The sequence below is a fragment of the Aptenodytes forsteri genome, unplaced genomic scaffold (genome assembly GCF_000699145.1).
Source record: "Aptenodytes forsteri isolate BGI_AS27 unplaced genomic scaffold, ASM69914v1 Scaffold1043, whole genome shotgun sequence".
NCBI classification, from domain to species: domain Eukaryota; kingdom Metazoa; phylum Chordata; class Aves; order Sphenisciformes; family Spheniscidae; genus Aptenodytes; species Aptenodytes forsteri.
Genome location: NW_008795204.1, coordinates 10,650 through 22,956, shown reverse-complemented (window position 1 = coordinate 22,956; position 12,307 = coordinate 10,650). Strand labels below are relative to the sequence as shown.

The following is a 12,307-nucleotide window of genomic DNA, read 5'->3' as shown; positions in this document are numbered from 1 at the left end:
CCCTCCTCCTCGGTGCCCTAAGGATCTTGAACTCCACCATTTTGTGGTCCCTGCAGCCCAGGCTGCCCTTGAGCTTCACATTCCCCACCAGCCCCTCCTTGTTGGTGAGAACGAGGTCCAGCATAGCACCTCTCCTTGTTGGCTCCTCTACCACTTGGAGAAGGAAGTTATCATCGACGCATTCCAGGAACCTCCCGGATTGCTTATGCCCTGCCGTGTTGTCCCTCCAACAGATGTTGGGGTGGTTGAAGTCCCCCATGAGGACCAGGGCTTGTGAGCATGAGGCTGCTCCTATCTGTCTATAGATGGCCTCATCCGCTCGGTCTTCCTGGTCAGGTGGCCTGTAGCAGACCCCCATGGTGTGTAGCAGACCCACACTCATTTTGTGTGAGTAATCCCATTTGCACACAGGGATTGAAGCAAAAAGCTTGGAGGTGAAAATGACAGTAAAATAAAAATAATTTCTTATCCAAAACAAACATTTTGGTGTTTTAGTAAAGCTGCCCATACAGACTGATATCTGCATATTTTCTGCCTGTTTCAGTCACAAGATGACAGGAGTCTGCCTGAGCAAAAAGTACAAGCGCGTATATTGCAGATAATGCAAACAGAGGAGTCCGTGTATTTGTGTGCATCTCAGCCTGAGACAAGATTTCTACACTTCATAGTTCTCATCCGAACATATACAGTGTTCCAAAATATATGTAAAGTAACTTTCAGTGTTGGGAGAAACTGAAAACAACCATCGAGTACCCTTTTGTCAGCTAAAGTTGCCAAGAGATCACCTTAAATTCGGACTGACAAACCCGAAATCTAATTTTAATTTGTCATGTATTTTCACAAGAAGCAATGCATATTGAGCTACAGGACTTACTGAAAACTGGATTAATGTATAACTTAAGAAATAAAATTATCAATGTCACCCATATGTTCAAAAACTTTAAAGTGAAGTTGTCCTACCTTTATCTGAAATAGTTGTGTGCAAATTTTCAAAGGTAAAAATAAATCACACTAGCAATAATTTATTCATTTGAATTAATATTAATGGTTAGAGTTTCAAGATGGTGAGAAACAGCCAGCAGAAGCAGTTACTGGGTTAAGAGGTAATCAAGTTATTCCTACATTTTGGAAATCCTGGTAAAAATCCATTAATTTATTTCCCTAACAGAATTTTCACCAGAATGTCCGAACATAGTAATAGCAGAGAGAATTGACTGCATCCCGGATCAAGTAGCGACAAAGGTCTGAAAACATTCTAGAAAAAATTAGAACATAGGCTTTATCCCATAAAGCTTCATGCTTAGTTACAAAAATTTAACTTGTCTCTACTATATCAGTTGTTTTCTTAACCTTTTTTAATCTGTGATTGCCTGAACACTTTGCAGGGAAGTGTAACTCCTGTATAACCCATTTCAGCCCATTGGCAAAAGGTCTGATTTTTCTAGCCACTGTAGCAGTTTGCTGTCAAAAGTTGAAGACCACTGCCAAAGTACTCCCCAGCAGTTTGGTTTTGGGATAGGTGGAAACAAAATTACTCAGACATCAAGCAGTTTAAAAAAGTTACTCTTTTAACAACTTTGCTTCAACAGTTTATTTTTGTCTGATGGTCAAGTACTAGCATTTATAATAGTTCAGAAATAGCAGGTGAAGGTGCACTTTACCCAGATGCACAAGACTTTTATAATATAAGTGACATGGTCACAGTTTCCTTTCAGAACCAATTTGAATCTCAATGTCTTCCTTTCTTGGTTGTGGTGTCTCTTATCTGGGAAAGCGCAGAGTTTAGAAATGACTTTTTGGGTTAAGAATCAATGAGTTAAGATTCCCGGTGAAAAGTATCATCTGAATTTTTCAGTGCTCTCACATTCAGAACATTTTTGTAGTGGTTGGTCCTGAAAGGCTATTATTATTTTTATTATCATTTCACAGGATTAGAGATAACTTTAACCTGTGTGCTGATGAAAGCTGTTAGGTGCATGCCTGACACAAGCCAGAGTCCCACCCCAGTGCGTCTATTCATTCCTGTATAAATTTTCTCCTGGAAGCATTTTGGTTGTCCTTCTTTAGGCTATTCTAATACAGCAACCAGCAGAGCTGTAAAACTACAGGTACCTGCTAAGAATAATATAACTCTTCTGTAGGGGTTTCCATTAGTGTTTTTCAGAATAAACAGTAGCTGGGAAAATTATGATTTGCCTAAGCTCATATAGCAGGTTAGTGTCTGTCTTGATTTCTTTATTCACTGAAGATGTCCTAGATGAAGCCAGAAAATGAGTAGGATTGCAGAGGATAGAAGTATGGAAAGCAAATAGATATTTATTAACTGATCTCAGGGTTGATGAAGATAGACATACTGAAAGAAAGTAGATATTTATTAACTATTCAGTGCTGTGGAAAATTGCCATGAAGTTTGATTAGGCAATAAGAATGCACTAGTAAAAAATGAACTACCATGAGCAGAGCTAGTGTTGTCCATTATTGGACTGATACCTCTGAAAGCTTGCGGGAAGGGTGTATTTTTGGTTTTGTTTTGGTTTGTGTGGTTTTTTTCCCAAAATATCCTACTGGCAGAGGTTTGTTTGGGTGCACATAAGAGAAACATTTTAGTTTAGCACATAGACAAGCTATTCTTTTTAATCCTTGGTGCTCAGTTCAATGCTCAGAAGCCATGTCATACTGTACCCCAGCGTAAACTGTTTCCTGGTATCCAGGATTATTTCTAATTAAGCTTTGACTTTCTCTTTGGCTTTATTGGGTGTTGGTATTTATTATGCTGGTTTTATAGCTCAGAGGCTGCGGTCAGCTCACATCTTTATTTACACTAAATGATAGCTTTTATAACAGCCTCTCCAGTGTCTTTGGATGAACTCTGCTCCTTTCCCTGTGTCAGGTGTAACCGATCTTGCACTTCTGTATTTACTTCCTTATGCAGCAAGCTTAATGTGTCACGAAAATACAGAGCTATAGCTTACAAATCCAGTAGAATAAGATCTAGCTAGAAGAATATCACTGGACTGTAAAGTAACTGCTGAAAACAGTCAACAAGTATTCATGAGAAGTAGCTGGAGAAAAAGACAAGCATGCTTATGAAGTTAGGAACGCAGATGCTTGAACTACCAGGCTTTAGGAAAATCTGTTGTTCAAGCTATTCTGCATTGCATGGGATAGTCACTGGTCTAGGAAGGGATAAAAAGATGGAGGTAGCAACTCTGTTCTTATGTATTTAGGATATTCCCCTATGTATGAAAGAAATGAAGTAAATGAAGTAAGGGAGCAAAGCTGTGATCTCTGCAGTCTTGGAGGGGATTGGTGCTTCTTCTCATTTACTCTGAAATAGTTTATAAAATGGGAAATAGGGAGCTCTCGTGGTGGGACCTGGGAAGGTAGAAAGTGAGCATGGGTTTTTCACAGCCTTAGAAAGTGCATTGATTTGTGGATCAATGTGGGGGAAAATGAGTCACTATATCTCTCCTCCAACCATGTTTTTTGCTTGGAACCTAATGAAAATGACAGCATACCTGTTTTCTGATGTGATGAGTCCATGACAGAAAGACAAACATTTCTCTATTTGGTGAATCTGGATTTTATCTTGGGTGGTTTTGCAGATATTTCTGTACTCCATGCAATCGCTACCAAATAAATGGACTAAGGCTTCCCAAGCCAATGGCTCTGTGAGCTCCCTCTGTGCTTTGCTTCAGCACTTGCATGATTTCTGGGCTGGAGCTGGCTTATCTTTGCTCTGTTCAGAGGCTGAGAAAAACATTTGACCTGCACCGACCAGGTTGGGCTCTATAACCCAAAAACAAGTGCCACCAAGGACAGCAACAATAGAGATTTTGGACCATCTCCACCTGTTTCAAGCTGCAGAATATTTTAAATAAACATGGCATAAGCACCAAAAACATTTGAGCACAATCAGATGAAGGCAGAAACAACTTCTATTAGTGGGCAGGTGGAGAGAAAGGTCTTAAAGATCTGCAAGTTGGATTTGGATACCTGAGATCGCTTATGGACACTGCCCTTTGCCCTCAGTGAAGCTTGTTGTATTACTACTGCCCTTTGCCCTAAGTAATGAGTTGGGTTTTTAATATGAGAAAATGTGTGGAAACTTAGTGATATATTACCCAAATCTTATCTTCAAACATAACACTCACTCAAACAGCACGTGAATAAATTAATTCCTAACAGCAAAGCAAATGTACTGTAGCTTATTGGACCACTAAAAGGTAGTGTAAAGGTTGGTGCCACGATGCTGAGATATATACTTTAAACAACAGGTTTATTTGCTTTTTTTTTTTTGGAAAAAAAAGTTGATTTAGCTCAATTTGAGGTTCTGCAGAAGCAATCTGAACACTTCTGATATTGGAAAATTACATTAAAATGTAGATATTATACATGATGATCAATTATGCATATGTAGATGTTCAACAACCGGATGTTTACCAGTTGTTAAGCCAATTATAACTTTTACGCCCTCTCCAGCATGTGACTTTTGGTCAGACTATACTGCATCTGTCACAGCTCAAATGTTTCAATAATTCTTTTTAAATGTTCATTTTGCCTGTGGATCTTGTGGTTTTAAGAAAGAATGAATGTCTAATAAGCACATTTCTACTCTGAATCCAGAAAAAAATCCTTTTTATTTAGTGTATTCTGTGCCATTGAATTCACCCGATAGATTTTCAGAGAAGGAGTTGATCTGATTGCAGATATTGTTAAGGTTCTTGGTGTTTGAGGTAAAATACACTCCATGTGCATTTTAACTGTTTAATTTGTGCCCCTCATGTCCTTGAATCAGAGCACCTGCACCCTGCGTGGCTGCTGCTGGAGTCCCGAAAGCAATACCAGTGTGCCCTGGTGTTTTTTCTCTTCGAACCATGGGTACAAAGTGGATGGGTCAATAAGATCAACTCAGGCAGGTAAGCTGCAGGCTGAGCTTCCCAATTTATGCACATACCGATGTCTGATTCAACACAATAATGTTGCAACATGTGTTTTTGCCCAAGGATTCGAGACTACATTAACAAGGCTGCCATCACCTTCCTTCTTCGGAAACGATATCAACATTGTCCTCCTCACAGGAGAGTATCAGACACCAAATCGCTTCCGGTTCAAGGTTAAACTTTTTTTATTCTGTTTTAAGGTTCATGTTCTGTGCAAGATTTTAGGCTGGCTGTTACTGTGCAGTGAGGTTAGGAGGGCTGGATTCATCCCTCTGATGCACTCTCATGACTCCCACTGAAGTGTTTGGCTCCTCCTTTCTTTGCTGTTGTAAGGCATCAGGTTAACAAGAGTTTAGCACAGTGGAATTTCTGCATGAAAAATTACTGAGACCTTTGAAAAGCTCAGCTTTTATATTATCTACCTTTTTTCCTCATCATAGGAAAATTTTGGGGATAAATTTATTTACTTCCTTTTTGTTTATGGCCTGGCCATAACTCTCAATCATTTTGACAGACAACATTAGCTCTTCCAATGATTTCTGTTTTATATGGAAAACTCAACAGTCTGTGCCATGAATGTGGCGTATCGATGAGTTCTGGGGTTGCGCAGGACTTCTTCTGTGGGAGACCTTCCTCTTGTGGTGGGTTCCTGCTAAGCCAGGAAAACACAGGGTCAAATATTATGAGGGAAATGGCTGAAAATCGGTGATGAAAGTTGGAAAATAATAACAATGAAGGCCGAAGAGGAGACTGGGATAGGGGTGGGAATATCCTAAGTTAGAACTATGTGTTAATGCTGGAAAATGTTTGAATTAGGCATTAGATTTTAAAAGTCCAACACTTCTGTTGTTTAAATATGTGCAGATCACTGATCCTAAAACACACAGATTTGAAGTCCCCCATGAGCATGTGCGATCTTTCACTGGATCCGCAGCCTCCAATTTAAACTACAAAGTGGATGTGAAGCAGAACCCCTTTGGCATTGTGGTGACCAGAGTGAGCAACGGTAGAGTGCTGTAAGTAACGTTGGTGCTTTTTCTGAATAACACAGATGTCATTGGTTTTCTCTAAAAGCCCATGTCGCCACGCAAGCAATGTCTGTCCAAGATGCCATATGTGAGGTGCCCTCTTGGACGTGTAATCTACTTTTTCTCTTCTTTTGACTGATGGATGTTCTGCAAGGACTCTTGCGAGGCCTTTGGAAACAAATTCTGTGATATGGAGAGCTCTGTCTAAAAGGGTTTAGGTCTGGCTCTCTGTTCACTTCCCCCCGGTACTAGGGAAATCTTTACAGCTACTTTGTTTCATCAATTCGGGGAACTTTTATGGTCTGAAGGACTCCTTGCCAGTGCTTCACATCGCATGGGAACACTCTTCCTTGCATCTTTTATCTTATTTGTCGCAGTCATGCTGAAGCCCTGAATCGCCAAAACCAGGTTGCCCTTTAGACCTATGATATCCAAGAACAGCCGGTGCAAGGCACTGATAAGCTGGTCGTGTAATGCTGGAAGTAAAATATTTGACGGACTCGTATATTGAATGCTTTCATGTCATTTAGGTTCTAAAAATAAATAAATAAAGCAAACCTACAAACCTAGCGGCATGGCTTTAAGACCCATTAGAAGGGGGAAGTGTCAGGATGAACATGCTTATCAAGTCAGTCCAAGAATGATCACCTGTCAGAGTACGAGGTCAGTTGAATGATCAATGCTTCAAGTTTAGTTAATTAGCAATTACTTTTGTGCTCTTATTAGTATTGTTTTCTTGCTTAGAATCCTCTATAATGATTGATTTGCAATTACAGAGAGCACAAAAGATGGACTTGGTATTCAGTAGTGCGTGACTGATGAAACAGGTACATGGAAGGGGGAATAGTGAAATCTAGTTCAATAGAACCATGTTGAAACAGTGCTCTGGAAGATAGTGTATATTTTCCTTAGGCTTTTGTTTAATTTGATAAAAGTGGTTGCATTTTCTGTCTCTCAAGAAGAAAATTACCATCATGCTTGACTCTGAGTTTGAGTATCTCAAAGAAAGCTGTTAGAGTGGGATAAGGGCAGCCCCTCAGGGATAAATCCTTGATGCATTTGTTTACACAAGATGAGTGCTTTTCCCCAACTCTCAAACAACCAAACAAAAGGAAGGCCTCTTTGGAAAAGGAAGAGTGGGAACCAATGTGTTATTCCAGCTCATTACAAAAATCCTAATTATCCAGACAGTTATAAAGCCTACAACCTTCCGTCATCATTTGTCACACTTGAGCCCCCCAAAACAGTTAGAGTTCTGATTGACCTATTACCATCATCATTTGCAAGACAAGCTGAAAAATTGCCATTGTTTCATCAGAAAAAATCTAGTTCCAGTGCAGTTTGTGGGCAGATGGGCAAGGTAGTCCTTGGAATCATTAAAAGTGGGCAGAGATACATCAGATGAGGATTTGGCCTATGAAGCCTCTCTCAAGTGTCAGTATTTTTAACTTTAAAAAAAAAAAAAAAGAAAAGGTAAATGAGCAGATTAAAATCGTAGCAAGCCCAGACTCCCTTATTTTTGTCTCTTGTTTGTGCAGTGTTTGTAATCGCTAGTGCACTGTGTCTTTATTAAATAGTTTAAGGACCTCTTTATGCGTAAAAGAACTTACTGATAATGACATACTGATCGTGATAAACGTCGTTACAGTCTACTAATACATCTGAAGTGATAAGGTCCCTTAAAATTAATGTGGCTGTGTTTGCGTAAGTCGAGAGAAAGTTGTGTTACTCTCCCCTATATGAATATCGTGACTATTAAAACTACATAAAGTGAGTAGATAAAAGCATATTCCTTTGAAATCGTGTATGGTGTTAATACACATCGAGGTAGTTTGCCGCCTCAAAGTAAGGCATTTTCTCTGCTTTCGAGGAAAGACTGCATTCCTGCAGATCCCTGTAAGCTCTTGGTTTAACGAAGCTGGAGATAACCTTCAAATCTGAGGGTCAGCTTCATTCCAATTGCTCTCTGCTTTAAATCTGGTTTAACTCACAATTACATTCTATTTATGATTATTTCATTTAAAAAGTGACGACTGATGGAAACTCAAACTACTTCTGGGTAGAGGTCAATTTTGATACATTTTCCAATTCGAAATGTTCAAAATCTTAGAAGAATGGAAGAGGAAAATGAACATGATTATGTACAAAAGGAATGAAATTTAATGTTTTGATTAATTCCATGAGTTGTGGGAGATCCTTGCCCAGGATGATATTTGGTGTTGCTTAGGAAATGCAGAGCGGTTCAACCATTCCTGTGCACTTGGCTGCTTAGGGAGATACTTAATTGTATCGCTAAGATAAACATGACCAAAACCCCAGCATTCTTGTCACAGGATAGAAAATGACCACATTTTGGTGGTGTTGCGGGCACACTCCTGGCTGTAGAAAAACATCCCTGCGGATGGTCCCCTCCATCCATCAGGAGTGAGGATGCCTAAGATGCCCAATGGAGCCTTTTTGGCACCATCGGGGACCGCAGGTGGGGCCACAACTTGAGGCATTTCTGGTCAAGGGAGTCTAGAGTCTGGTTCACTGTTAGGGCTGCGACAGCTCAGCAGAGATAAAGGAAGGAGGGCAAATCAGTGAGTCCATTGCCTTGCAGTAAGCTGCTCCTTGGTGCACCTTGCGGCAGGAATCGGGCTGCCCCCCGCTGCTCTCTGCCTCATCACCACTCAGATTTCCCCACCGTTTCTCGAGTCCTTCCTGTAGAAACAAGGAGTGAAACCAGGATTTGCTTAAGTATTTAAGGCTCTCGTAATCCTTATTTGGAAGATGGATTGTTTGTCTGTAATGAAAGGAAATGGTGAAAGGTGCAAAATTAAATTAACAGAAGAAACTTTATTAATGAAGTTGACTTTTCCTGTGTGTTTTGCTAATAGAGGTAAAGGAGGAATATTGATCTCCAGCTTGTTCTGTTTGTACAGATATATACAGTAGTCTCTGTATCTATTTTCAACACCACCAACTTCATGTTCCTTAAGAAGCTGAGCAGTTGCTTTATGCAGAATTTGCTACAGGAGATGTGATAGCCATCGAATGGGATTTGAACCATGCTAAGGATCACATTATCACTTTAGTCTGCGCTCATCTACGCTCGGTTTATTCGGGAGCTAGCATGTAGCCATAGTCTGCCTTTCCCTGTAGTCACTGGCCTAGCAGGACTCAAGAGTGGGTCTTGTCCGTTCTCGCTGGCAAGCAAAAGCTGCAATTGATTTGCAAAATCTGATGGAGTGGATTATTTTTGTGTTTCTGCCCTCCCACAGAAATTTTCTATCTGCCCTGTTGCTGTGAGTGGCCACAGAGAGTGGATTCAGGATTCGGAACAACAGGTGCAGGGTGGGAAGCTTTGGTGGAAGAGGGCAGTGCAAACGTACCCCTGAAAACAGATGGGCCACTTGTATGGGAGGTTTCTATAGCATCAACGGGCACCGCTCACCTCGTCGTCTGTGCAAGGGTCGCTCTGCTCCAGCCCCGCACCGTCCCGCCTCCCTCTCCTTCGGGTCTCTGGTGGAGACCTGAACCTGCTATCCAGCTCTAACTGCAAGGAGTAGAAACAATTACTGGTAAAATACTTTATAAAAATTTTTTTAACTTGTTTCATCAGGTTTGATACCACCATAGGACCACTGCAGTATGCTGACCAGTTTTTACAGCTATCAATCAAACTACCTAGCAGCAACATTTATGGTGTGGGAGAGCACGTGCATAAGCAGTACCGGCACGATGTTAACTGGAAAACCTGGCCCATGTTCAGCAGGGATATTGGCCCCTCTGGAGTAAGGACTGGTTTTATTACGCTTCATTATTTGCGGATGACGTCTGGAATCCAAGCCTATTATGCAGCAGACACATTAATAATATCCACTGAGATTTTCCCTAAAGACTTTTCAGGCACTGCATGTTATTACTAAAAGCTAGATGGTACTCATGAAAGTTCCCTGATTTCTGATTTTTGTGTGGACGTGCAGTTGAAAACCAGTTGATAAGCACTAATATATGAGAGCCTTCAGTTTCTACTGATAAACAAAATAAACAACAATATGTGCTAATGCATTGCTGTGTGCAGCATTCAGTACAGATGACACATGCTTCTTCAGTGAACATCCTTGTAGCTCGGAAAATGATGGAAAAGTTCTCTTTAACAGCTGTCTCTTTACAAGATAAAATATGTTTGTCAGCAGTTATTTGTTCCTATAGTCTGTATGGCTGTCTCTTTAAGAAATTATTTCCGGGGCACCCATTTGTCAATAATTGTAAGACTATCTGTTGCTATTACCTCAGTTTCACAAAGCAACCACCCATATGCTTTACTTTGAGAGAGCACTTCAGTGTTTTGTTGAAATAGGAGCTATACTAATAGAAACTAGAGGATGAGACCACTATATGTAATTAATTAATAATTTGGAATTTGTACTCCTTATCTTGAGACAACTTCTCACTGTCTTCTCTGGTAGAAGATTGTTCTTACCAGAATGGCTCTACTGAGCGTAGACTCATTAAGTTAAACTAACAGTGAACAGAATCAAGTTAGGCTAATTTCAAATTGCTCAAGTTCTGTTTCTCATTCATTTGTTCCGAGTTTTCTTTTGCAGGGGAAGTAGCACAACTATTGCAACAATTGTTAAAAGTTCTAAGGTTTCTGTTGCTAATAATAATGTAAAAAAAAAATTAGGAAATAAAAAAAAGCAGCAAGGCACTCTCTTATTTCTATAGATTAGATGTAAAAATTATTACCTTGCAGGATTAATATAAATATAGATTAGATGTAAAATCTAATCTATGGTGAAAGGTGATGAAAGCACCTTTCAGGTTCTATTGTTCACTTGATGTGCCTGTATATTGCCCAGAAATAGTACTGCAACATATGCAGACTTGCCTGAAGATCCATCATATCTGCTTGCTTATGTTATCTACATATTTGGGGAAACTTTTTGTTTTAATTGACAATGTTCTCATAAAGGAGAGGAATGCCAGGAAAGAGAAAACAGAACAGTAGGAAGGTGTCAGGATTTTTTTTTTTTTTTGTTGTTTGCTATATTTTGAGAAGTTTGAAGTTCTACCTGGGATATATTTTGAAATATCCCAGAACAGATACTGTTATTAGATTTTAATCAGCTTACTTTTCCTTTTTATCCTTTAAGGCAATGCATAACTTATATGGAGTTCAAACTTTCTTCCTGTGTTTGGAAGACAGCACTGGAGCCTCCTTTGGTGTTTTCCTAATGAATAGCAATGCCATGGGTAAGAAAGCTTTCTCTGTAGCTCAGCATTGTGCAGTTAAATATCTTTTTAAATGATCTGTGGGACTGGGATCAAAACTGTAGTGTTTGGTGCATGTGACGTAAGCAGTAAGTAGCACACAGTTAACATTAAGATTGAGCTGGAAACCTGAGGGTCAGAAACCTACCCAAAACCTGTGCAGCTCTGTGCAGATGTGTAGGACACTGGAATCGGAGCCTAAATTTGGAGGGAGCAATACTTGAAAGTAAATGCCCTTTAGGCTTTTTAGATAAGCATGCATATATGTATGCTTTACAGAGCTCTTCACATCCCTTGAGGCTGGAAAGTTGTGCTAAAAATTTAAAGATAAAAGGTTGAGCCATTGGATTTCTTCTGATTCTCTTCTCTGTAGGATGTAAAGGAATGGAATTATGGACATTTAAAAGAGTCACCTCAATACATTTCCCCTTCATTGCAAGTTCAATTAATGGGTTTGGGTTTCTTAGGTATTTCTGTTCTGTGTTTTTTTTCTTAAGTAAATTTTCTAATAATCAGTTAGAAAATTACAAAGTTGTTTTAGAATTAGCTGGTATTCAGAATTGGTTTTGTGCACTCTTGTCCGGCAGAGTTTGTGGTGCAGCCTGCTCCAGCAGTGACCTACAGAACCATTGGCGGGATCCTTGATTTCTATATGTTCTTGGGGAACACTCCAGAGCAAGTAGTCCAGGAGTACTTGAAGGTACCTTTAGCTAGAGAGACTATGCATTGAACAGACTTTTCAAAGTGCTTGGCATTTTTTAGTGGTTTGGTTTTTTTTTTTCACAGTTTTATATGACAGTATGTCTTCACTATGTTATCTATTACCACAAAATACGACTCAGTATATATTTAACTAAGAATAGCTGTTAGTATGTCCCTAATGTGACTGCTGTCATTAGTAATAGCTAGCTGGGGTTAAGCTGGGGTGTAGATAGAATCATAGAATCATAGAATCATTGAAGTTGCAAAAGACCTCTAAGATCATCGAGTCCAACCATCGACCCAACACCACCACCCACTAAACCATGTCCCTAAGTGCCTCATCTACTCGTCTTTTAAATACCTCCAGGGATGGGG

At 39.8% G+C, this 12,307-nt stretch overlaps 1 protein-coding gene across 1 annotated transcript in view; it reads left to right on the top strand.

The window, feature by feature from the left end:
- LOC103898430 (sucrase-isomaltase, intestinal) overlaps window positions 1–12,307 on the top strand; it is a gene marked incomplete at its 3' end in the record, with an annotated part of 25,904 nt that overhangs the window by 3,334 nt on the left and 10,263 nt on the right. Inside the window, exons 2-8 of the mRNA XM_019471903.1 lie at window positions 1,169–1,242; window positions 4,799–4,919; window positions 5,007–5,116; window positions 5,808–5,959; window positions 9,576–9,747; window positions 11,113–11,212; window positions 11,818–11,930. Of these exons, the coding sequence (XP_019327448.1) occupies window positions 1,169–1,242; window positions 4,799–4,919; window positions 5,007–5,116; window positions 5,808–5,959; window positions 9,576–9,747; window positions 11,113–11,212; window positions 11,818–11,930 (842 nt within the window). The remainder of the gene's footprint in view (window positions 1–1,168; window positions 1,243–4,798; window positions 4,920–5,006; window positions 5,117–5,807; window positions 5,960–9,575; window positions 9,748–11,112; window positions 11,213–11,817; window positions 11,931–12,307) is intronic.